This window comes from Triturus cristatus, chromosome 7 (genome assembly GCF_964204655.1).
Source record: "Triturus cristatus chromosome 7, aTriCri1.1, whole genome shotgun sequence".
Classification (NCBI taxonomy): Eukaryota; Metazoa; Chordata; class Amphibia; order Caudata; family Salamandridae; genus Triturus; species Triturus cristatus.
Genome location: NC_140590.1, coordinates 792,617,358 through 792,643,749, shown reverse-complemented (window position 1 = coordinate 792,643,749; position 26,392 = coordinate 792,617,358). Strand labels below are relative to the sequence as shown.

The 26,392-nt window shown below is 50.4% G+C and overlaps 1 protein-coding gene across 4 annotated transcripts in view; it reads left to right on the top strand.

Annotated features, from left to right (window-relative positions):
* LARP1 (La ribonucleoprotein 1, translational regulator) overlaps positions 1 to 26,392 on the top strand; it is a 938,019-nt gene that overhangs the window by 532,408 nt on the left and 379,219 nt on the right. For all 4 annotated transcript variants that reach the window (XM_085617634.1, XM_085617633.1, XM_085617636.1 and 1 more), the window contains exon 11: positions 16,383 to 16,748. In XM_085617634.1, coding sequence (XP_085473760.1) covers positions 16,383 to 16,748 — 366 coding nt within the window. The remainder of the gene's footprint in view (positions 1 to 16,382; positions 16,749 to 26,392) is intronic.

The window sequence follows — 26,392 nt, the reverse complement described above, 5'->3', positions numbered from 1 at the left end:
AAACAAGGCGGCACACACTCTCCACAGCTCTCAACTAGCACAGAGCATATGGAGATAGGCAATTCCACACAAAATCCAACATGTCCCAGGAGTCCAAAACACCATGGCAGATCTGCTCAGCAGACAGACGCAGCAGCTCCATGAGTGGGAACTTCACCCGCAGGTTCTTCACACGTTCTTTCAAACGTGGGGGCATCCACAAATAGACCTATTAGCCACCCACGAAAACAAAAAATGCCCAAGCTTCGACACCCATTGTCCAAAGGAAATGCGATATGGATGAACTGGTCAGGCAAATTTGCGTACGCTTTTCCACCTCTCCCACTAATTCCATTAGTGGTGCGAAAGCTACAACAGCATTCCCACACGCTGATCCTAGTAGCTCCAACATGGGCCAGACAACCGTGGTACACCACGCTGCTGGAACTCTCGGTAGTACCACACCAAAAGCTACACCTCTCACCATGCCTCCTAACCCAGACCATGGAGAGATCAGGCACCCGGACCCAGCTCAGCTCAACCTTGCGATCTGGCTCCTGAAATCCTAGAATTCGGATACCTAAACCTTTCCCCTGACTGTATGAACGTCATCAGAGAAGCTAGACACCCTACCACTAGAGCCTTGTGAGAAAGTGCCCTCTTTCTTGCATGGTATGCCCCCACTTTTTGCTAAATTGCTGAATGTACTTCGATTGAGTGTACCCTGGGTTCCTGCCAATCAGGTGCCCAGGGCCTAGGTTCCTTCCTTAAACCACACAAATTCCAAATTGGCAAACCCTAGCCACATGTCAGCCCCTAGTAAATGGTACCCTAGGTACCCAGGGCCTTGTGACCAGGGAAGGCCTCTAAGGGCTGCAGCACTCATTGTGCCACCCTCAGAGGCCCTGTACCCTTACACACACACTGCCCTTGCAGGCTGAGTGTCTGGGTGCAGGACAAAACAAAGAGTCGACATGGCACACATCACTGTGTACCATGCCCATCACCTACACTGCCAAGGCATATGTCAGCCACCCCTCTAGCTGGGTGCATTACGCCTATGGTGTGGGCACAGGAGCAGGAGCCCTGTGCCCCTACAGTACCCGGGTCCATTCCTGGGCACTGTAAGTGCAGTGCTGTCATTTAAGAATACATGGTGCTGAGAGCTTGTCAAACACGAGCTCCACAGCACCATATTGGCAACACTGAAGCCTGGGAAGTTTGGTATCAAACTTCTCAGCACATTGAACCCACACTGATGCCAGTGTAGGATTTAATGTACTAAGCACCCCAGAGGGCATCTTAGAAGATGCCCCCTTACAGCTAACTTACAATCCACATCTGCTCTGAGGCTGCCCAGGCTGCCACACAGCAGACACGTTGCTGGACCCCTGGGTGGGAGAGCCCCTGCTGTCCCGGGCCTGCAACAATGCACATCCTGGGTGAGGTGAGAAATCTCCTCCCCCAGGATGAGCAAAGGGAAGCTTCAAAGGCATGCCGCCAGTTGGAGTTTCCCCAGGCCACTGCAACCCCCCACTCTGGCGGGAAGCTTGGCCGGAAACCCCATACAAGGACAGGGGATGTGCCAGCCTGCCCACCCCACCCCTCAGGTGGGGGAGGCGAGGTGAAGCACATCTCCGGGCTCTCGCCATCTTGAAGATGGGAGGCCCTACCCTATCAGGATTAGGCTACTGCCCCCCTCCCACAGGAGAGAGGCAGGATAGGGGGTGTACCCACCCCAGGACAAGGACCCATTGGTCCCTGGCCTTCACCTACCTGTAACGCCCCTAAATCTAGTATTTAGGAGCCCCCTGAACCTTCCTTCCTTAGATTCATCTAGAAAACGACAAGAAGAGCAAGAAGAACAAAGACCTGCCCTGCAGCTGCTAAAAAGAGGAGAAGACACCAACTGCTTTGGCCCCAGCCCTACCGGCCTGTCGACTCTCGAACCTGCACCAGCGCGGCATCCCACGTGGCCAGCAACCTCACCAACCCCGGAGGACCTGGCTACCTTTTAGCTCTAAGCCCCTGGGACTCCCACGAGTAGAGGCTCTACTCAAGAAACCTATTTGCTATCCCTGGCACCAGCCCGGGACCGCGGACCCAACACACTCTGCACCAGCCAAGCCTGGCCAGTGCCGGAGTGGACAAAGACCCAGAGGACGACCCCACGGCGACTGTGACCCAGAGTTCGGCACCCAAGGACCCCCCTCGACATCCCGGAAGAAGCCTGCAGCCTCAGAACCAAGTGCCACCCCAGCCGCGATCAACCAGAGGGTAAGATTCCCGACGTCAAAAGGCACCCCTGCACCCGGCGCCCTGCGACCCCCTGTGCCCAATCCCGGGGTACCCACCTAACCTACAACTACCCAACTTACCTCTCGAAGTGGTGGTGGCACCTGAAACATCCTCGTCCCCGAGCCTGCAGCCTCTTTCCAAACCGGAACATTCCCATTGATTTCCATTGAGCGCCCTAAGGCTCAAAAGCACCCTGCACCCAGCCGCCAGAGTGGCCCTGGCAGTGCCCTCTCTACACTAACCTACTTCCCCACTTGCCCTGAGTAAGTGACCAGGAGCCCAGCTCCCACAGCCGCGTGGCTTGCCAGACAGCAGCCACCAACCAAGGCCCCCCTATCCCTCATAGGATAACATTGGGCCCAACTCTCTCTGCACCCGGCCGTCCTGAAACCGCTGAGGGTGAACCAACTGTACCTACCTGACACTGGGGGACCCCCTGAGTCCATGCCCGGAATTTCAACACTACCAGTCGAGTACTTACCCTTAAACCGCTAACTTCATTTTCCTCATAGGGTAACATTGACTGGCTTTTTCTTCAAAAATCTTCTAAGTGTGAACTTTTCAAAACTGCAAAAATTCACCAAAAATCAGCCAAGTGACAAAAACGAATTTACTCACCTGCTCCTAGGTGAGCTCCCAGTGCTGGATCTTGGTGCCCAGCCCTGACTCTGAAAAGTGTTCACAACTATACTTACTTCTAACTCATTTTTCTCCCATAGGAAACCATTGTCTGCTTTTCTGTGAAATTTCTTCTAAGTGTCTACTTTTGCAAATTTGAAATATTCTTTTAAAATCGTACCATTTCTGCAAACGAAATTACTTACCTGCTTTTGATAAGGACCCCAGTCCTGGGTCTAGGCACCCAGTCCTGGATTACTAAAGTAACGATAAAGTACTCTACCTGCAATTTGAATTTCTTGCCATAGAGATCCATTGAATGTTTTCTGGGAAATATTTTCTAAGTGCTAACTTTTGAAATAGCTAAATATTATTTAAAAATCATTACAGTTATTAAGTCGACTTTCATCACTTGACTCTGAATACTGACCCCAGGCTGGTTCTAGGAGCCAGACCTGGAATTCCAAAAGTAATCTGAAAAGTAATTTATTACAAATAACCTGAATTTACCATTGAGCTCAATGCATTGTTATGTTTAGGAAATAGGATTGTTTATTGCAACCAACTGTGACTGTTTACACATTTATTGCTTAAAACAAAAGTATTTATATTCAACCTCTCATTCTGAGAAAGTATATTTTTACCCCCTTTGTGGTTCTAAAAATAAAACAAGCATATATTTTATATATACAAATCATTGGCCTAGAGTTCAGTTATTGAGTGTGTGAAACCATTTGCTGACTGAGTGTGTACAATAAATGCTTTACACTGTCCTCTGGTACTGCCTTACTGCTCGACCAAGCTACCACTTTTGAGAGTAAGGTCATACCTAACTTTGACCTCTATCAGCCTCTGGGGGACTGTGGACTCTGTACACCCTGTACCTATTAGGGAACAGTATATACAGAGCCACTTTCTCACAAGCCTGCTACGCTGCCAAGTGGAAAAGATTTGTTGTTTATTGCCATAACACAATCAATCCTCTAGACGTGTCTATACAACACATCATATGCTACTTACTCCACCTACAAAGGTGTAATCTAGCATATACCTCAATTCGGCTACACCTCGCAGCAATTGCAGCTTACCTACACAACAGGCAGCACCTATCACTTTTCAGAGTACCTGCCATTAAAGCCTTCATGGAAGGCCTGAAAAGAATAATTCCCCCCCAGAGTACCACCCTCACCTGTGTGGAACTTAAATTTCGTTCTCACACGGCTAATGGGGCCGCCCTTCGAACCTTTGCATAAATGCGAACTGCAATTTCTCACATGGAAAACAGCTTTCCTTGTAGCCATCACTTCCCTTAGAAGGGTCAGTGAGATACAAGCACTTACCATACAAGAACATTTTCTTCAAATGCACCAGAACAAGGTTGTTCTCAGTACCAACCCAAAATTCCTACCTAAAGTCATTTCCCCTTTTCACCTAAACCAATCTGTAGAATTACCGGTATTTTTGTCGCAACCTCACTGTTGCAGAAAGGGCTCTACACCCGCTAGATGTCAAACGAGCCTTACTTTACTATATCCAAAGAACACAACCTTTCAGAAAGACCAAACAACTGCTTGTCTCTTTCTCTCCACCACACAAGGGCAACCCCATCTCAAAATCGGGGATAGCTAGGTGGATTGTAAAATGCATCCAGATTTGCTACCGCAAAACGAACGCTATCTGTTCCCCTAAAGCCCATTCTACACGGAAGATAGGGGCTTCTATGGCTTTTCTAGGGAACATCCCATTAGACGATATCTGCAAAGCAGCTACTTGGTCAACACCGCACACTTTCACTAAACACTATTGTGTAAATGTGCAAACCAATCAACAAGCTAGTGTGGGCCAGGCTGTACTAAAAACACTATTTCAAACCACTGCAACAGGTACCGGTGGTCGCCGCTAAGGTTGGGAACTGCTATATTGTCTATGCAAAAGTGTGTAATCTGCAGCTCATATGCCTCGAACGGAATATGCTACTTACCAGTATGCATCTGTTCTTGGCATGTAGAGCTGCAGATCTACACACGCCCACCCTCCTGTATCTTTTCCAGTCTATCTTATTTAGATACAACACACATGGGTTTCTTCACTGTTATTACTACGCTCCATCTTTCCCTGCTGGCGAAAAACAATCTGAGGATGGAGCCGAAGCCCATGCGCAATACGATCCAAAGGAGGAGTTCCCGAACTCGTGACTTCCAAAAGACTTTCCAAGAGGAAAAACAAACTGCAAACATCCGGGCCCATCACCAGATGGTGATCTATGCAAAAGTGTGTAGATCTGCAGCTCTACATGCCAAGAACAGATGCATACTGGTAAGTAGCATTTTCCTTTCGTTATTCGGCTGATTTTAGATGAATATTTTAAAGTTTCAAAACTCGACACAGAAGAATTTCCAAGTGAAACCAGTCAATGTTACCCTATGGAAGAAAAGTGAGTTATCTGCTTTTGGATAAGTGCTCGACTGGCAGAGTTAAGGTTCTGGGCATAGACTCCGGTGCCTCCCAGGGTCAGGTAGGTACAGTTGTTACACCCTCAGCGGCGCAGGGGCAGCCGGGTGCAGAGTGAGTTAGGCCCAATGTTACCCTATGGGAGACAGGGGGCCTTTGGTTGGTGGCTGCTGGCTAGCAGGCCACGCAGCTGTGGGAGCTGGGCTCGTGGTCACTTTCTCAGGGCAAATGGGGAAGTAGATTAGAGGTTGCACTGCCAGGGGCACTCGGGCGGCTGGGTGCAGGGTGCTTTTGAGCCGTCGGGCGCTCAATGGATTTCAATGGAGAAGCTCAAGAACGAACAAAGGCTGCAAGCTCGGGGACGAAGATTCTTCAGGTGCGACCACCAGTTAGAGAGGTAAGTTGGGTAGTTGGAGGATAGGTAGGCACCCAGGAGTTGGGCACATAGGGCCGCAGGGCGCCAGGTGCAGGGTTGCCTTTTGCCATCGGAAAATCTTACCATCTGCTGGTTGCAGTTCGAGGGGTCCCTGGTTCTGAGGCTGCAGGCGTCTAGGTCGGTCCTTGGGTGCTGGATTCGGGGTGACAGTCACAGGGAGGACGTCCTCGTGGTTTTTGTTAACTCCAGCACAGGCCAGGCTTGACGGGTGCAGAGTGTGTAGGAGCCGAGGTTCTTGGCTGATGCCAGGGGCCAGTTACTTGCTTTGAGCAGTACCACTGCTTGTGGGAGTCTCAGTTGGAGTCACAAGGCAGTCGGGTCCTCTGGGGTTTTTGAGGGTGCTGGCCACTGGAGATGCCGGGGTTCAGCAGGAGCAGGTTCAAGGGTCGATAGGCCTGTGGGCCTGGGGCCAAATCAGTTGGTGTCTTCCTCATGTTAGCAGCTGCACGGCAGGTCTTGTTTCTTGATCTTTTCTTGTTTCGGAATCTGGATCTGAGGAAGGAAGGTTCAGGGTGCCCCTAAATACTAAATTTAGGGGTGTTACGGGTAGGTAAAGGGCAGGGACCAATGAGTCCCTTCCCTGGGCTGGGTACACCCCCTATCCTGCCACTGTCCTGTGGGAGGGGGGCAGTAGCCTAATCCTGATGAGGCAGGGCTCCCTGTGAGAAGTTGGCCTGATATATGATGTCACTAGTTCTAGTGTACCCCTTGTATCAGTCCAAACAACCCTTATGGTGATTGGTTGTAAAGTCAACCTTATAGACCAGCTATCCTAGTGGTAACATGGACAAGAGCAGTCTTGGGCTAAACTCTGTATGGCATGTGAAGCCAGCTGTTATACCATTTGCAACCCCTTGATTATCAAATGAAAGGACACCACAACAGATATATTATAAAAATACAATGAATTTATTCTAGTCAAAATACCCTCAGAACTCTTTGAGATTCGAGGTAAGTTCAACACAGTCTTATTTAAGCATCCATAAGTCACACAGGTAAGTAATACAGTTAGGCCCTAGGGGCCACGCAAACCATATACTAAGTAAGTGGTATAAGAACCACTGTCACGAACACAGGTTAGGCCTAGGCAATCGCTGGGGCTACACTATCCTATCAGTTGCTAGGCAGTGGGAGGCCCACGGGATACAGGTGCAGAGTGGAAACACTCATGCGTAATGCGTTAAAGTCGATAGAAATAGTTGTATTTAGAAATTAAAAGTTTTAGGACACTTCGGAAGGAACTAGGAGTTAGAGACTTGGAAACTAGACACTAAAAGTCCATACCCTTGGGAGCACCGGAGTACTCAAGTTACCTAGCCCACGGGCTGCGGGTGCATAGGTGTGAACTTGTGCCAGGTTTCGTCGTCGACTCCTATGGATGCCTGAAGAAAAGATGCTGACGGGCAGTCAGTGAAGAGTGTCCGGTGGATTCCAAGGATGGAATCAAGGAGGATATCTGCAAGCAGAGGGGACCGAGTCTAGGTCACCAGCCAGGAGCCGTGAAGGAACCAGGAAGGAACCAGGCGATGTCGTGAAGATGCAGGTGAAGCTGTGAAGCTTGTCGCAGCAGCCACGGGTACCAGGAGGTGTCGAGGACGACCAGAACCAGGAGGCGAGCTGTCCCACGAGGGCTCTTGCTGTCGGCGGCACCGATGTCGAGTTGGGACACAACAAGCCTTGGCAAGCACAACCCACGCAGAATGAAGGATTCGCTTCTGTTGCAGACCAGGAAGGCCTGAGGTGCTTCTCTTTCACAGGGAAGCAAGGGCCAGTCTGGAGGAGCCAAACCAGCAGTGGAAAGTCACAGGTTCGTCGTCGCAGAGGTCACTAGCCAACGGGCAAGCAACCGGACAGACGCGTCGAGCAGGAAAATGCAGAAGGGCCCCACGCAGAACTCAAGGAGTTTGGAGGGCTGATCTTCGGTGCAGATGGTGCTCGGGGTTGGGGCTTCTCAATCCCCAGAGCACAACTTCGAGGATGCCTCAGAAGCTGCGCTGGAAGCAAGTAGCCAATTTTCCCAGGTAGCCGGTCCCACGTCTCTCGTCGCCTCCACGGATCTCAGCTTTGCTGTGGATGTGGATCAGGGTCGGAGAAGTCTGGAAGTCAAGGCGCTGGTCAGGCTCTGCAGTCTGTTCCTCGTAGAACTTCGGGCAAAGCAAATGGCAGGTCGCTTGATGGTGCCTGTTTGCACAGGGTGGCCACTCCTTGGCCACAAGGGTGATTCTTTAGTCTTCTTCCGTAGTCGAATGTCGAAGGTCCAGAGTTTCTGTTCAAGTTTCAGTTTTCAGGATAATCCAAAGTCCTAGGGACTCCGCTCCCACTCTTATACTAATCTGGGGGTCTGGGTTACCTGCTAGGTCCCTCCTATGGGTGGGACCAGGGAGGGGGGTGGTTACACCCCCTTCCCTTTGTCCAGTTTCGCGCCAGGACTGGGGCTGGAGTACCCCAGCACCGGTTTGAACCGGACTATGCATGGGACACCTTGTGTGCCCCAGGCAGTGTCTCGTTTCATTCATCCCTCCCTGCCCCAATACACTAAGTCCTGTCTAGGGTGGTGCTAGCACCTCCCAAGGCAGGAAACCTATTGTCCAAGCCTCCCTCGCTGGAATGACTCCCAGCAGCAGGAGGTCAGACCTGTGTGTGTGCCAGCAGCATCCATTTTGTGATGCTGGGGCTCTGGTTAACTTTAACCGGGTAGTAGGTCTTCAACATGTCTTCTCCCTCTAGAAGGGAGGAATACTATCCTTATCACCAGAAATGGTGTGGGGGTAGTATTCCAAAGTATTAGACATCTTACACGACATGTTTTGATAAAGCCAAACCATAGTTACCATAACCGTTTAAGATTATAAGGCACTTTAAGAGTATATGGTAGGCGATATCATAGAACAGCTATAAGGACATGGTTCCGAAAGCTGCAGACAGGCTCAGCTCATGCTAGAGCACCATCTCACATGTTACCAAGCACTCTGCCTTCAGGATTGTTAAGGCCTGCCATAGGAGTGACTGATAGGTACACATGTGTCTATATGTAAGTTAGGTATAGGAATACTACACCTAAGCAAGGGGTGATTACACGACCTTGCCCCAGCTGAGTGATCAGCCAGTTGTGTTATAATGGAAGGCCAGCCAGGGGTGGCATAATACATGCTGCAGCCCCTGGTAGGCCTAGGGTACACCTATGCCCTGGGTACCTAAGGTACACTGTACAGGGCCCTATAAGGTGATCCTTACCAATTGAGTTATGTACCTAAAGTACATAGTGTGAATTGAGAGAACAGCTGGGCTGTGGGTCTGATTAGCAGGCCCACAGCCTCATCTAAGTCAAAAACCAGTGAAACAAAAGCAAAAAGTGGGGGTGAACATAGAAAGCAGACCCTACTCTCCTGCACTCCCCATCTTCAAGATGGCGAGAGCCCGGGGATGTGCTTCACCCCGCCTCCCCCACCTGAGGGGTGGGGTTGGCAGAGGCTGGCACACCCCCTTTCCTCACTTAGCTTTTCCCGCCAATCTTCCCGCCAGAGAGAGGGGGTCAGAACCCGTGGGGGCCAGTTGCTGAGTACAGCAAGTGGCTTGGAGAAGCTCACTAAGGCGGCATGCCTTTGAAGCTTCCCCTGCCCTGGGGGAGGAGACCTAGCACCTCGCCCAGGATGTGCATTGTTGCAGGCCCAGGAGAGCGGATGGCTCTCTACCCAGGGGTCCAGCAACATGTCTGCTGTGTGGCAGCCTCTCAGACAAGACGTGGATTGTAGGTTAGGTTCAGGGACAACTCTAAGTTGCCCTCTGTCGTGCATCTTACAGTAAATCCCACACTGGCATCAGTGTGGGTTTACTGTGCTGAGAAGTTTGATACCAAACTTCTCAGTCTTCAGTGTAGCCATCATTGTGCTGTGGAGTTCGTGTTGACGACCTCCCAGCATCATATACTCTTAATGGCAGCACTGCACTTGCAGTGCCCAGGAATGGACCTGGGTACGGTTGGGGCTCAGGGCTCATGCACTTGTGCCCACACCACTGGCATAGGGCACCCAGCTAGAGGGGTGACTGAGGTATGCTAGGGCAGTGTGTGTTGTGGACATTGCACACAGGGATGTGGGCATGGCACACAGGGATGTGTGCCATGTCTACTTTGTTTTGCACCAAAACACTCAGCCTGCGAAGGCAGCGTGTGTGTGTGTTAGGGTACAGGGCCTCTAAGGGTGGCACAATAAGTGCTGCCGCCCTTAGGGGCCTTCTCTGGTCACAAGGCCCTGGGTACCTAGGGTACCATTTACCAGGGGCTGACATGTGACCAGAGATGCCAATTGGGTTTTGGCTGTTAGGCAGTTTTTAGGGAACAAACAAAGGCCCTGGGCTCCTGATTTGGCAGGAGCCCAGGGCACACCAAGGAAAAGTGCATCAGTTATCAGGCAAGAATTGGGGCGGTTACTGCAACAGAAACCCACTTCCTTACTCTTCTCTTAAACCATACCATTCAGGGCATGTGAACACCTCAACAGAAAGTGCTTCACATCAATCACCTGGAATTACTGGCGATTTTTCTCACATTAAAATCATTCCAAATGCATCTCGGACAAAGCTGTCCTCGTTCAAATGGACAATATGACAGAAATGTACTATGTACAAAACCAGGTGGAAACACACTATGCAGCTTTCACGCCTAGCGCAAAGCATATGGAGATGGGCCACTCCTCAAAAAATATACCTCTTAGCAGAACATTTACCAGGAGTACACAATCAATTGTGGATCTGCTCAGTTGTTGGAGACAGCAGATCCACGAATGGGAACTTCATCCGCAGGTTCTTCATCAGTTTTTTCAGATGTGGGGCCACCCAGACATAGATCTGTTTGCCACACATGCCGAAGCTTCGCCTCAAGGTATCCACACCCATTGTCCAAAGACAATGCGATATGGATGAACTGGTCAGGCAGATTTGCGTACGCTTTTCCGCCTCTCCTGCTCATTCCATTACTGGTGCGCAAGCTCAAACAGTCTCTCACAAGGATCGTGGTTGCTCCGACATGGACCCGGCAGCCATGGTTCATAACTCTGCTGGAACTCAGTCGTTCCACATCAAAAGTTACACCTTTCTTCACGGCACCTCATGCAGAACAGTGGAGAAATAAGGCATCCAGATCAACTGAACCTAGCGATCTGGCTCCTGAAGTCTTAGTTTGGTTACCTCAATCTCCCGCCAGACTGTATGAATAGAGTTAGAGGCTAGACGTCCTACCACTAGTGTGCTATGCAGCTAAATTTAATAAATAAGATTTGTTATCTACTGTAATAACCCAATCGATCCGTTAGGTGCTTCAATTCAAAATATTCTTTATATCTTGCATTTACAAAGATGTAATCTGTCATACACATCCATAAGATTACATCTTGCTGCCATAGCCACTTACCTACAAAACAGACAACACTTATCATTGTTCAAGGTACCTGCCATCAAAGTATTCATGGAAGGCCTTAAAAGGATAATTCTTCTCAGAGTTCCACCCACTCCAGAGTGGAACCTAAACATTGTCCTTACCAGGCTCATGGGTCCCCCATTTGAACCTTTACATAAATGTGAGTTACAATTCCTCACATGGAAAGTAGCTATCCTTGTGGCGATCATATCTCTCAGAAGAGTTGGTGAACTCAAGGTAGTAACCTTACAAGAACACTTTTTCAAACCATTGCAACAGATACAGGTGGCCACCGCTAGGGAGAGTACTACTGTAAAGTCTATGCACAAGTATATATTCTGCAGCTCCTATGCCTCGAACGGAAAATGCTACTTACAAGTATGCATCTGTTCTTGGCATGTAGAGCTGCAGAATGATATAGACCCACCCGCCTCCCCGGGTACCTTTATTTGTTGCAGTGCTATCTTAATTAGATGTATCATACATGGACATCTTTCTGTTTCTCACAAACTCCATCATCACCCTTTATGGCGAAAAACAATCTGAGGATGGAGTCTATGCCCATACACACTATCGTCCGAAGGAGGAGTTACCTATCTTGTGACTACAAAGAACTTCTTCCAATTGAACTACAAAGTGAAAACATCCGAGCCCAGCACCAGATGGCGATCTTTGCACAAGTATATAATTCTGCAGCTCTACATACCAAGAACAGATGCATACTGGTAAGTAGCATTTTCCTTCCTACAGGTCAGCATTGAGGCGGGAAAAGCACCTTGGGTTTAAAAGGAGTTAAACTCTGGTCCGTTGCGGAGCCAGTAGAGGACATTTTTTATTTAAAAAAAAAAAAGGGGGGGTGAGAACACATCGGGCCCTGGGGATTTCAACAGTTTGAGTCATGAAATGGCTATGATGACCTCCTGTACGCTGATGTCTTGTTCCAAGGCTCCTGCTTGCTCTGAAGTGAGCAGTGTGCTTTGAGTTTTTTAAAGATGGGGAGAGAAGTTGGCCTAACGGCTATGGCTGTCTACCCCATATCTGGAGAACCAGATTTGAGTCTCGGCAAGGATGCGCAACATCGTGTGATTCTGGGCAAATCACTTAATCTCCCTGTGCCTAAGAAAAATTAATGTGTCCTCATGTAACACTGCTGGTGCTTGTCTAAAGTGCTCTGCTACCCAATACCTTCGGGTCAAGTTCATGATATATAAAATTCAGTAAAAAATAAAGATGGGATGAGCCGACCGCCGGGTCCAATTGTTGATCTAGGTCAGCGTAAACATCTCAGCCATCCGGGCATCCTCGGTGATACTGGTCCCATTTGTGTCTTGAAGTGTGCGAACCCCCATGTTATGCTGCTTTGTGCGAAGTTTTGAGCTAGCTGACAGCCACATTTATCCACTCCCATGTAGTAATTGTGACGAAGGCAAAGTGCCGCGTATTCTGCTTTATCTAGGTTGATGTTTGCTAACTGGGTACACCCGCTGGTTATCGCCAGATTCTTGAAGCCCCTGTGCGTTAGTGAATGCCCTGGAGTTCCTGCACTTGCCTCATCAGGGCGTCTTTTCTTTGCGTATTTTGTTATCCGCAGCGAGATTGCGATACCAGATGACTGCTTTTAAGGCCTCCTAGAGTGTTGCAGTGGATAGCTCGGAGGAGTCGTTGAACTCCAGGTAATTGGTGATGGCTTGCCCCATCGGTGCCACTACTTCAGCCCGCAGCAGAAGGGTGTCCCGTAGCCGCCATGTGCCCGTAGGTCGGTGGAAGGGTGGACAATTGAGTCAGTAAGACCACGGAATGGTCTGATAATGCAGCCGGGATCATCGCAATGTCGGAAATTAGTTTGAGGATGTCCTTTGTGCACAGGAAGAAGTCCAGTCGTGCGCAAGTTTTATGTACATGTGATAGATAGGAATATTCCCTAGCTTGTTGGTGGAATTCTCTCCAAATGTTGTGAAGGCCCATCTCCCTATGTTCCCCGTGTCCCTCCTTGGTGAGTGCTCTTTTCTGCCCGAATCTGAAGGTAGATCTGTCAAGGACATTGTCCAGTACCAGATTAAAGTCTCCGCCCGCGAGTGCAGTCCGATCGTGGGCAGAGTACTTCTGTGAGTGCTGCTTGTATGAAAGATTCCTGGCCCTCGTTTGGAGCGTAGATAGATGCCACTCCTAGGGACCAGTGCCTGAGGGCCAGGTGTAGTGCAAAGAGGCGGCCCTTCACTTCAGCCGCCTTTGTTCCAAAGGTCCTGCTGAAGGAGTGTGAGAACAGAAGTGCAACTCATGCTGTTCTAGTGTGTGGAAGAGAAGAGTTGGTGTGGGAAAGAGCGGGATCTGAGCCTGTGATAGTCCTGCAGGAGGAGAGCAAGCACACATCGGCCCTTGTAATCTCCAGATAAGACAAGACAGCCCTACGCTTAATTGGGCTATTAAGGCCCTTAACATTTAGGGTAATGACCATAAGTGGACGAGTCATTCCGGGGGTCGGTGAAGGCGAAGCGCTCTCGGCCATGGTAATAAAGTCGTGTCCTGGGCCTGCCTTGGAAGCCTGAGGTCTCATCGACCGCGGATATGTGAAGAACAGTGTGCATGTGTGGATCCCCGAAAAGAACAGGCCCTCCCACAACTCTGTTAACCCAAAAGAGGAAGAAAAACATGAACACAAATAAACTCAGTCTATAGTCCAAGAATCCAGTTTGGGGGAAGTGTTGTGGCCAATCATCCCGGGCCCCGCTGCCCACCATCATTTTTGACCTCTTGGAAGTTATCTCTTGAGAGTAGTGAAGAGGGATTCCAAGAACGCCCAGGTGACCAGCTCCTCTGGGCCACCTTCCTCCTGTAGGGGTTGTGTGGATTGCACTGCGGAATGCTCTTCAGACTGGCCTTGTGGTCTGGAACATTTCTTTTAAAGAAAGCTCCTTTTTGGTTCTGGCAGACGCCATCTGAGCGTAAAGGGGATGGACGCCCAGAGTCCAGTTCGTGCAGCTCTGTCTCTCACTTCTGAGGAGGTTCCTTAAGGCTTGGCGGCCTGACTGCTTTGAGGCGGGAGGTGGCCATGCTCTCAGTTGCTAATGCATTAGGGAGGACACCAGTAAACCAGCTACACCATGCTGAAGGGGGTGACTAAAATGTCCCCTTGTTTCCTCGTTCCTCAAGCAGGACCCCTGTAGTGCCGGGCTGAGTCACCGGTAATGCGGGGCTAGACCACTGATTCCCGTACTATATCTGGGCAGCACCTTCCCTTCCCAAAGGCCCGGTCAGGTGCCTTGCATGCCTTCCAGCCTCAGCTTCTCAGTCATCTTCCTCCCGCTATACCTGCGCTGGGGTTGGTGGCTGCATGAGTCCCCACAATGCAGCACCGGCTCACTGTCTACCCGGGTCCTTTGCCTGTCCCCAGGCCAATGCATTCCTGTTTGCTCCGGTTACATGGCCTCTGGCCTTGGGCCTACCGGGTTTCCCAGCTGTGTCGTAGGCTTGCGTGTGCGGCTGTTCCTTCCCACGGGAGCTCCTCTGGTGGACCGCTGGAGCCCCAGTCCTCTGGAATGCTAATAATGTCAGGAGAGCTCTTACATAGGTTCTTATCTTATTCTGCAGGGCCGCTGATCCCGGGCCACGGCACGCTTTCCCTCTGTGGGCCCCGCCTACGTCACCTCGGGGGTCTTGCTGGGGGTCTAAAGCGCCCTCTGTACTGCGCTGGCATAAGTCGGCATCAACTCACTATGGGGGCAGTCTCTGTGCCCGGCGATGTGTCCAGATTGCGCCCAACCTCCTCTTGTGGTTCGCTCTGAGATGAAGGCCGCAGCAACCAGTCAGCGGCTCTGGTGGCAGATACTCGGGCTGTGAATGGCTGTCTTGAAAAAGTACCATTATATTAAACTGTACCAAGTCCTGCTAGGTTCTATAAATAAAATGCAACAAACTTTTTTTTTGCAAGTAATTGGCCTGGGTTCAGTTTTTGAGTGTGACATTTCTTGCCTGAGTGTGTACAATAAATGCCTAACACTACCCTCTAATACCGCCTTACTGCTCACCCACACTGCCACAAATAGGGAGTAAGGTATTATCTACTTTTACCTCTTTAAACCTTTGGCAATCCACTGGACTCTGTGCACACTGTACATTACTTTGGTATAGTATATACAAAGCCAGCTTCCTGCAATGACGTTTTCCCCTCTCCTCCTTGCTTTTGTAGCATAGCTGATAATGTGCATATGCCCCAAGTAAAGCCTGTAATGCATTTTAATAGGGTTCTCTCTGACTACCCCGATCCATTTTCTTGAAAATACCCAAGCAATATTAAGGATTGTTTACTTTTAATGCTATGTAATTACTATCCACTATGAAAGAGAATAGTTGGTCTGTAAATCTTTGGAAGAACCAGTGCCTGAGAACTTTATCTAATTGGAAAGTAAAAATATTGGTGCTTGAGTCAACTCTGGTGAATGACGGCGCTCCTACAGATTACTGCCCAGTAACCGAGTCTGAACTAGGACCTCTGCGAAAAGCCTTGTGCTACACTCAGCAAGGTATGGCTTGATTGAAATCGCCACCCAGTAAGTAATCACAGATTCTTGTACGAAGCCCCCATCCAAGATGTGCATCTGTCATGTCCTCATCGAAAGTCTACCCGAGCCTCACCTGTGTTCTGCAAGCTTAGATACAGTGATGCATAATTTGGGTACTTTGCTAAAGTCATCGAGCTGGTTGGCTCTGGATTCTTTGCAGTAGTTAGTAGTATGCTGACTGCAGTGCAGAATTAGTGGAAACCTGCACCTCTTTTGACTTCTAGCCCTAATGTGGGCTCATGTTTCCAGCACTCTGCTGTCCACCCATCTGCATGAAATTAATTGGACAGCACCCTTCTGTGTGCAATGGATTGGCCAGTGGGAATACCTGCAAGTGTGAATAAGGATGGGGTGCAGCAACACTTACAAGCTACTTGATTGCACTAAGTTTTGTATTAACAGACTTGAGAAGCAGTGTCTAGTTCTGCCACTGATTAACTGTGCAACGCACAGAACTGTGTGGACTCCGTTTAATCCCAAATCCACAAAACATTTATCCTAAAGTGCCAGTTTGCGGTATGCACTGTGCTTGTATTTAATGGGACTTGTTCTTAAGCTTGTTTTCATTGATTTAATGGTTTGGGTCACTTTCATCTGCTGACAAGTATATTGCTTTCTTTTCTTGTAGAACCCAGAGGAGGTGAAGTCTCCACCCCAGCTGCAAAAAACTGTGAAGGACCAAGAAGAGCCAGAGGAATTGGACTTCATGTTTGATGAGGAAATGGCACAAATAGATGGTCGTAGGAACACCTTCACAGACTGGTCAGATGAGGACTCAGACTATGAAATTGATGATCGCGATGTGAATAAAATCCTGATTGTTACACAGACTCCTCCATATATGCGCAAACATCCTGGTGGTGATAGAACAGGCAATCATACTTCCCGCGCCAAAATGAGCTCGGAATTTGCAAAGGCTATTAATGATGGACTTTTTTACTATGAACAAGATCTTTGGACAGAGCAGTTTGAGCCGGAATATTCCCAGATAAAGGTGAGCTGCTAATATTTATAATTTTTCAGTGTTTGACTGTTTTAGAGTTTTGGAATAGCTTAGACACAGCTATAAATACTTGATAGGCTTTCCCAAAAGTGGTGCAAAAGTGATGTCTTGAATGTTTGACTGCAGGGTGGTGCGAGGATTGAAATCACAAACCTAAATGTAAATAAATGTAAATGTACTTATAGAGCGCACTGTCACCAGACGGCCACCATGCGGTGTCGCCTTTTGCGGTTTCCTGATACTCATACCGCTGTGGAACCCCTCCTGGCTTTCCCTGTGAAGTGTCCACTCCTGGGCACCCCCAGGGTGAAGCCAGGCATCCTTAGGGCTGTTGGGGCCGGTGTGGAGGCTAAGCAAGCTATTGCCCAGAGTTGCAGCGTGGGGCCCGTGATTAGAATAGGCACCGAGTCGAGAATAGACAGGTCCGAGGAAATTGAGCCCGATCCCCGCCGAGGCGGGAATCGAACCCTGGTCCCTGGCCAGAACTCTGCCTCAGGGTCTGCCATTCTAACCATTGAGCCACACTCCTCCACCTAACAATGTCAATCAGGTGTTTGGCACTCTTGTTAAATTTTGAAAGAACCATACTTTTATAGCTGTGCACTGTGATGCAGAGAAACTAACACTAGCTTGTTGAGCAGCTCCATCACCTTCAGGCAGGGAGGGATGAGTCTGCTCTCTCCCAGACACCCCTGACCACCCCTCTCCTGTATTCCTGAAGGCTAGTAGTTGCTTTTTTTCTATACTTCGGCCCGAGAAATCCTTATTTGGAGCCATCAGAGGACAGTGTAAAGCATTTGTTGTACACACTCAGTCAGCAAATGTTCTCTCACACCCAAGAACTGAACTCTAGGCCAATGGTTTGTACAAAAAATAAATGGTGGTTTCGCAGCGTGAATCTTTCTGGATTCACTATGCTGTGCATTGTTCCGCGGTCTAGTGGTTGGGTCCGGAATCGTAGTCTGTTTTTTTTTTTGTTTTTTTCCGTGTAGCCCAGGTGGGTGTCGACGCCCCACCATTTAGTGTCCTCCTGTGACGTCGGCGCGCTTCCTCCGGAAGCTCCCACCCTTGGGCGCCATCTTCAGATTCTTTTTTCCGCCGTTGGGTGTGGATCGTCGTGAAGAGCTCCAGAGTTGGAAGAGGAGAAAAGAAAAAGCAGAGAGATCCGAGAAAATTGGAGTTTCTTCATCACAAGAAAAAACATTCAACCGGGTCGGCGAAGTAGGGGAGAAGTAGAGAAAACGTCGACGTCCGACAGAGTGCGCATACAGGGGGCTCCCTGAGCGCGGGAATGGACAAGACACCATTCAAATTTTGCCAGAACTGCCACCACAAGTTCGCGCAGAAGGACCAGCATCCAGCCTGTAACCTCTGACTACCGATGGACCATCAAAGTAATGACTGCAACGCCTGCTCGGCATTCGCCCCCAGGCCCTCAGAGTGAGGGACAGACAGAGGAGAGCATACTACAGCATGCAGGGGCAAGGACAACGTCCGTCGCTGCAGGACCTGGGCCTCTCCAGCGGGGAAGAGGACAACATCGCCGAGTGACCAGAGGACTGCACTTTCGGAGAGACCGATAACAGACCGAGGAAGGAGGTAAGAGATGTCGATCCCTAAAACCCTGACACTCTCAAATCAGAGCCAAAGTCCTCGAAAGGAGCACTGGCATTGAAGCAATCGACAACCACAGCTGCATCCACGGACAAACAGCCCAGCGGATCCTTCAAGAAGGACTCCCAGTCGGCGAAATCTCAGACACCCAGGTCGTCTAAGCACGGTGCCGAAAAGCCACACTCGACGCAGGAGGGGAAAGAGCAGACGGCAACTTTGATGTCAGCATCTACGACCTCGAAGAGAACCTCCGAAACTCTCGATGCCGAACAAGCGGCAGAGATGGAGAGGAAAGAAAAGAAGGCTCGAGGCCGAAATGACCAGTATCCTCCAAAGGAAGAAGGATTTTGACGAACGGATGAGTAGATACACTATCCCTTCGAAGCCCTCGACGGTTGTCGAGGCAGAAGCCCAGGAGGAGTTCGACGCCACCGATCCGCCGAAAACTCCCGATCCGTCTGAGCAACAGGACGAAGAGGACCTGTATTACACTGAGGGCGACGACGACCAGCAGACGCACTTCGGCTCGACACCCTTGGAGACTCAGGATGTTGATTGGCAGGATCTCGATGCCGAAAACCCAGAAGAGGCCGTGGAGATGTATCCCTCGAGGCCGCCGCCGACATTGGTATATACAACATGGTCGTCAGGAACGCAGTAGCAACCTATAGGGTGGAAATGGAGGAAGAAAAGCTCAAGGCCTGCTTTCTCCTGGAGACACTGCTGCCGACGCAAACTAGGAGCCAATTCCTTCCTATGCTCCCAGACGTACTAGATCAAGGCAGGAAGGCTTTCATGGAGCCATCTACCTGCAGATCTGTCACCCCCCGGAACGGAGAAAAAATACAAACACTCTTCTAAAGATCCACCATATATCCAGGGATTGGTGCCGGCTGATTCAATCATAACTGCAACAGCCAGGAAGAGGGCCAACGTTCCCACAAACTCCTGACCGCCTCCAGATAAGGAGAGCAAAAGAATAGACCTCACAGGGAGGAAAATTGAGAGGAATGCGGCAATCCATTGGCGCATTGCCAACTCGAATGCCCTTATAAACAGGCATGCCTACCAGCATTGGGAAGATTTGGGACAGTTGCTCAAACTGCTCCCGACCGAACACCAGCATAGAGCGGCGAACCTGGTGGAGGAGGGCAAGAATATGGCCAACACTTGCCTGAAGTCAGCCTTGAACGCAGCAGACACAGCAAGCAGGCTGATGATGATCGGAGTAACTGCGAGAAGACCTGCCTGGCTGAGGATATCTGGGTTCAAGCTGGAACTACAGAACAACATCCTGAACTTACCCTTCAATGGGGAAAAGCTGTTCGGCACGCACGTGGACGAGACGCTGATACAGCTCTAAAAAGATAACGAAACTGCAAGGTGTGAGAAAGTGGCTCTGTATATACTGTTTCCAAATATGTACAGAGTGTACAGAGTCCACAGTCCCCAGAGGTTTGGCAGAGGCTAAAGTTAGATACAACCTTACTCTAAAGTGGTAGCTTGGTCGAGCAGTAAGGCAGTATCAGAGGACAGTGTAAAGCATTTGCTGTACACACTCAGTCAGCAAAATGATTTCACACACTCAATAACTGAACTCTAGGCCAATGGTTTATATAAAAAATGTCCGTTTTATTTTAGAACCAACAATAAGAATTAAAATGTACTTTCTCAGAATGAGATGCTTTATAGAAATACTTTTGCAATAGGCAATTGGCTTTTGTAGAAAGTTACAAGTTGTTGCAATAGGCAACACAGTTTTAAACACCACAATCCATTGAGTTAAATGGAAGTTTCAAGTTATTTGCAATAGATTACTTTCAGGATTACTTTTGGGGTTCCAGGACTGGATCCTAGATTCAGTCCTGGGACAGTACTTAGAAACAAGTGATAAAAGTCGACTTGGTTACTACTAGGATTTTTAATCGCTATGGAAGAAAATTCAAGTTGCAGGTATAGTATGTTCTCGTTACTTTTGTAATCCAGTACTGGGTGCCTAGACTCAGTACTGGGACCTTTATCCAAAACAGGTAAGTAATTACGTTTTCAGAAATGTTACGATTTTTAAAGAAAATTTAAAGTTTTCAGAAATTGACACTTAGAAGAAATTTCACAGAAAAACAGTCAATGATTTCCTATGGAAGAAAATTGGGTTACTGGTAAGTACAGTTGTAAGTATTTTTCAGAGTCAGTGCTGGGCACCATGATCCAGCACTGGGAGCTCACCTAAGAGCAGGTGAGTATTTTCGTTTTTGTTACTCGGCTGAGTTTTGGCGAATATTTTAAGTTTTGAAAAGTCCACACTTAGAAGAAATTTCAGGAAAAACCAGTCAATGTTACCCTATGGAGAAAATTGAGTTATCGGCTTTAAGGTAAGTACTGGACTGGCAGAGTTAAGGGTCTGGGCATAGACTCTGGGGTCTCCCAGTGTCAGATAGGTACAGTTGTTTCATCCTCAGCGGCACAGGGGCAGCCGGGTGCAGAGAGAGTTAGGCCCAATGTTATCCTATGAGAGGTGGGGGGCCTTGTTGGCTGCTGACTAGCAGGACACGCGGCTGTGGGAGCTGGGCTCCTGGTCATTTGCTCAGGGCAAATGGGGGAAGTAGATAGGTGTAGAGGTTACACTGCCGGGGCCACTTGGGCGGCTGGGTGCAGGGTGCTTTTGAGCCTTCGGGCTCTCAATGGATTTCAATGGGAAAGCTCCGGTTTAGAAAAAGACTGCAAGCTCGGGGACGAAGATTCTTCAGGTGCCACCACCACTTTGAGAGGTAAGTTGGGTAGTTGGAGGATAGGTAGGTACCCCGGGATTGGGCACAGGGGGCCGCGGGGCGCCGGGTGCATGGGTGCCTTTTGGTGTCGGGAAATCTTACCCTCTGTTGATTGCGGTGGGGGGGGGGGGGCGCACCTGGTTCTGAGGCTGCAGGAGTCTTCAGGAGCGTCGAGGGAAGTCCTTGGGTGCCGGACTCTGGGTCACAGTCGCCGTGGGTTCGGCCTCGTGGTGTTTGTTCACTCCGGCACAGGCCAGGCTTGGCGGGTGCAGAGTGTGAGGGGTTCGCGGTTCCGGGCTGAGGCGAGTAGATTTTGAGTAGAGCCTCCACTCATGGGAGTCCCAGGGGCTTGGAGCCAAAAGGTAGCCAGGTCCTCCAGGGTTTGTGAGGTTGCTGGCCACAAGAGATGCCGGGTTGGAGCAGGTTCGAGGGTCGACAGGCCGGTAGGGCTGGGGCCAAAGCAGTTGGTGTCTTCCTCTTCTTAGCAGCTGCAGGGCAGGTCGTCTTTCTTCTTGCTCTTCTCTGTATTTCGGAATCTGGTATCTGGGGAAGGAAGTTTCAGGGTGCCCCTAAATACTAGATTTAGGGGCGTTACCGGTAGGTGAAGGGCACAGACCAATGGGTCCCTGTCCTGGGGTGGGTACACCCCCTATCCTGCCTCTCTCCTGTGGGAGGGGGGCAGTAGCATAGTCCTGATTGGGCAGGGCTGGCGAGAGCCCGGAGATGTGCTTCACCTCGCCTCCCCCACCTGAGGGGTGGGGTTGGCAGGCTGGCACATCCCCTGTCCTTATTTGGGGTTTCTGGCCAAGCTTCCCGCCATAGTGGGGGGTTGCAGTGGCCTGGGGAAGCTCACAGATGCAGCATGCCTTTGAAGCTTCCCCCTGCCCATCCTAGGGGAGGAGATTTAGCACCTCGCCCAGGATGTGCATTGTTGCAGGCCCAGGAAAGCAGGGGCTCTCCTACCCAGGGGTCCAGCAACATGTCTGCTGTGTCGAAGCCTCTCAGACCAGACGTGGATTGTAGTTTTAGGTTTCAGGGGGCATCTCTAAGATACCCTCTGGGGTACTTTGTACATTAAATCCCACACTGGCATCAGTGCGGGTTTAATGTGCTGAGAAGTTTGATACCAAACTTCCCAGTCTTCAGTGTTGCCATTATGGTGCTGGGGAGTTCGTATTTGACGAGTTGTCAGCACCATGTACTCTTAAATGGCAGCACCGCACTTAGTGCCCAGGACCTAGGTGCTGTAGGGGCACAGGGCTCCTGCGCCCACACCACTGGCAAAGGACACCCAGCTAGAGGGGTGGCTGATGGATGCCAGGGCAGTGTAGGTGGTGGGCATGGCACACAGATGTGTGCCATGTCGACTTTGTTTTGTCCTGTACCCAGACACTCAGCCTGCAAGGGCAGTGTGTGTGTGTGTGTGTGTGTGTTAGTGTACAGGGCCTCTAAGGGTGGCACAATGAGTGCTGCAGCCCTTAGAGACCTTCCCTGGTCACAAGGCCCTGGGTACCTAGGGTACCATTTACCAGGGGCTGACATGTGGCCAGGGTTTGCCAATTTGGGTTGTTATGGAAGGAACATAGGCCCTGGGCACCTGATTGTCAGGAGTCCAGGGCACACTCAAAGTACATTCAGAAATTCAACAAAAAGTAGGGACATACCATGCAAGAAAGATGGCACTTTCTCACAGGCTGTCACTCCCTTGTCCCTGTCCTGATGAAGACCCGCACTGTCCATATAGTAGTGCAGACCCTGGGTTGAAACGTCAACACTATCCCCTGGAAAAGTTGCAGGAGTCTGCGAAAAACTAATTGACTCAGTTCGCAGAACTACTATAAACATTCGCCTTCTGGCCTCCCGAATCCTCTAACACCCTTTTTTAATCACTATGTACATATTAAGCACTATATCACTGAGCACCACTTGTCACCAACTGTATTTCACTGTGTGCTTTGATGGCCTTTCAAATGTTTTTGTGTGTGTGTGTGTGTATATATAAAACGCAATTTATATAAAGAAAACCTCATAATACCCTACATGTCTTTTGTATGTGTGTTGCTTATGACTGATCGCTTTCTATGAATAACCAATGACTTGTGCAATTGTCTAAGGAATTTTTTCACCCGACAGAACCATTGTTAGTTTATTACATGCGGCTGAGGGAGCTGGGTTCCTGGTCACTTGCTCTGGGCAAATGGGGGAAGTAGAGTAGAGATTGCACTGCCAGGGGCACTCGGGCGGCTGGGTGCAGGGTGCTTTTGAGCTGTCGGGCACTCAATGGATTGCAATGGAGAAGCTCAAACGATCAAAGGCTGCAAGCTTGGGGACGAAGATTTTTCAGGTGTTACCACCACTTCGAGAGGTAAGTTGGGTAGTTGGAGGATAGGTAGGCACCCAGGAGTTTGGCACAGGGGGGGTGCAGGGGTCCCTTTTGGTGTCGGGAAATCTTACCCTCGGCTGGTCGCGGTTGGAGGGGTACCTGGTTCTGAGGCTGCAGGCGTCGTCAGGAGCGTAGAGGTGGGTCCTTGGGTGCTGGATTCGGGGGTACAGTTGCAGGGGGACGTCCTTGGGGTCTTTGTTCACTCCAGCACAGGCCAGACTTGGCGGGTGCAGGGTTCGCGGTTCCTTGCTGATGCCAGGGGTCAGTTACTTGATTTGAGCAGTACCATTGCTCATGGGAGTCCCAGTTGGTTAGTCACAAGGTAGCCAGGTCCTCCGGGGTTTGTGAGGTTGCTGGCCACGGGAGATGCTGGAGTTTAGCAGGAGAGGGTTCAAGGGTCGACAGGCTGGTAGGGCTGGGCCCAAAGCAGTTGGTGTCTTCCTCTTGTGAGCAGCTGCAAGGCAGGTCTTCTTGTCTCTTGATCTTCTTTGCTGTTTCGGAATCTGGATCTACCGAAGGACGGTTCAGGGTGCCCATAAATACAAAATTTAGGGGCGTTACAGGTAGGTAAAGGGCAGGGACCACTGGGTCCCTGCCCTGGGGTGGACACGCCCCCTATCCTGCCATGCTCCTCTGTGGGGGGGAGGGCAGTGGCCTAGTCCTGATTGGGTCGGGCTCCCCATCTTCAATATGGCCAGAGCCCGGAGATGTGCTTCACCTCGCCTCCCCCACCTGAGGGGTGGGGTTGGCAGATGCTGGCACACCCCCTTTCCTTCCTTGGAGTTTCCCACCAGTCGTCTCGCCAGAGTGGGGGTTTAGAACCGGTGGTGGCCAGGTGCTGAGTACAGCAAGTGGCCTGGAGAAGCTCACAAAGGCGGCATGCCTTTGAAGCTTACCCTGCCCATCCTGGGGGAGGAGACCTAGCACCTCGCCCAGGATGTGCATTGTTGCATGCCCAGGAGAGCGGATGGCTCTCTACCCAGGTGTCCAGCAACATGTCTGCTGTGTGACAGCCTAGGTAGCCCCTCAGACAAGAATTGGATTGTAGGTTAGGTTCAGGGGGCACCTTTAAGTTGCCCTGTCGTGCATTGTACTTTAAATCCCACACTGGCATCAGTGCGGGTTTAATGTGCTGAGAAGTTTGATACCAAACTTCTCAGTCTTCATTGTTGCCATCATGGTGCTGTGGAGTTCGTGTTGACGATCTCCCAGCACCATATACTCTTAATGGCAGCACTGCACTTACAGTGCCCAGGAATGGACCTGGGTACTGTAGGGGCACAGGGCTCATGCACCTGTACCCACACCACTGGCATAGGGTGACTGAGGTATGCCAGGGCAGTGTGTGTTGTGGGCATGATACACAGGGTTGTGTGCCATGTCGACTGTTTTGTTCTGCACCCAGCCACTCAGCCTGCAAAGGCAGTGTGTGTCAGGATACAGGGCCTCCAAGGGTGGCTCAATAAGTGCTGCAGCCCTTAGAGGCCTTCTCTGGTCACAAGGCCCTGGGTACCTAGGGTACCATTTACCAGGGGCTGACATGTGGCCAGAGATGCCAATTGGCTTTAGGCTGTCATTCAGTTTTAGGGACGGAACACAGGCCCTGGGCACCTGATTGGCAGGAGCCCAGGGCACACTCAGTCAAAGTACATCAGCAATTCAGCAAAAAGTGGGGGCATATCATGCAAGAAAGATTTTATTTTCTCACACCCACCTAGGGCATGTTACGTCCCTGAACATTGGAACCCTCTTAGGAAAATGTTTCCGCAGCAGAGGACAAACAAAGACCCGCGGAGAAAACCGCTGACGGCTTGTCAATCAGCCAATATAGAATATACAGAAGGACTAATCTCAGGGCCTACACGGCTCACAACAGCCAAACCACAAGTCAAAACAGGGTCGGACCAGCAGCCAACAGCACCAAAGTCTTAACAAAAGGACCGGAAGGCATATGAACCACACAAAACACACAACCGGGGCGACGCGCTACAAGGCCCCAGGAAAACAACGAAAGAACACCTCCCAAGACACAGACAGACACGCAGGTCACTGAGGAGGAGGAAGCCCCGCAAGAAACCTCTGAATGGCAGAGTCCGCAGGGGCATGGAACAAGAGTGCCATCAAAAGGAAGGTCCACCAACCGTTCCTCACGTTCTCCAAGCATGTCGACGAAGGGCCACCGAAGAAGCCATGGTACGACCAAGCATGTCCTAAACGTCCAGAGCCGAGCAAAGAATAAAGCCCGCCTGCTCCCGGCCATCCAACACATGGTGCCGGAGATCAACGCAGGCACCCTCCTGAGGAGCGGCAGACATAAGGGACTCCGCCAAGTCCTACAAGCAATAAGTGGCCCTTGCCAAAACAGTGTTAAAGGCCCGAAAAGCCGCGTTGGTGGAGGCGAAGATATTGCATCCCCAAGAATCTAGCCAGCGGGCCTCCCATGACGGGGGAGACAGCACCGATGGTAGGGAGGGAAAAGCAGTGTGTAAAAGAGGACCCCTGGTAGAGGGGTGAAGGGAAAGACAGACCGGGTCATGTGGCGCAGGACGGTGACAGTGCAGAAGGGTCTGGGGTACCGGATCCCCCATGGCGGGCCGCCCCCAATCCCCCAAAAGAGACGTGTGGAGCGAAGCCTCAAAGGGAAGAAGCCGCTCCCAACCCCCATAACCGTGATGGAGGACCTCCAAAAGATGATGCGTGGGGAAATGGGCAGCTGGATCGCCCATGCGCAAGATCCCCGCCGCTGTGGAAACAGCCCGAGCGAAGGTAGCACCGTCCTCCGTAGGGCCCCGTGGCGGGGAAAGCAGTTTTTCGGTGAGCGATGGCTGCAAGCTAAGGCGGCCGTCCCCCAGGCCAACCGGAGCAAGGAA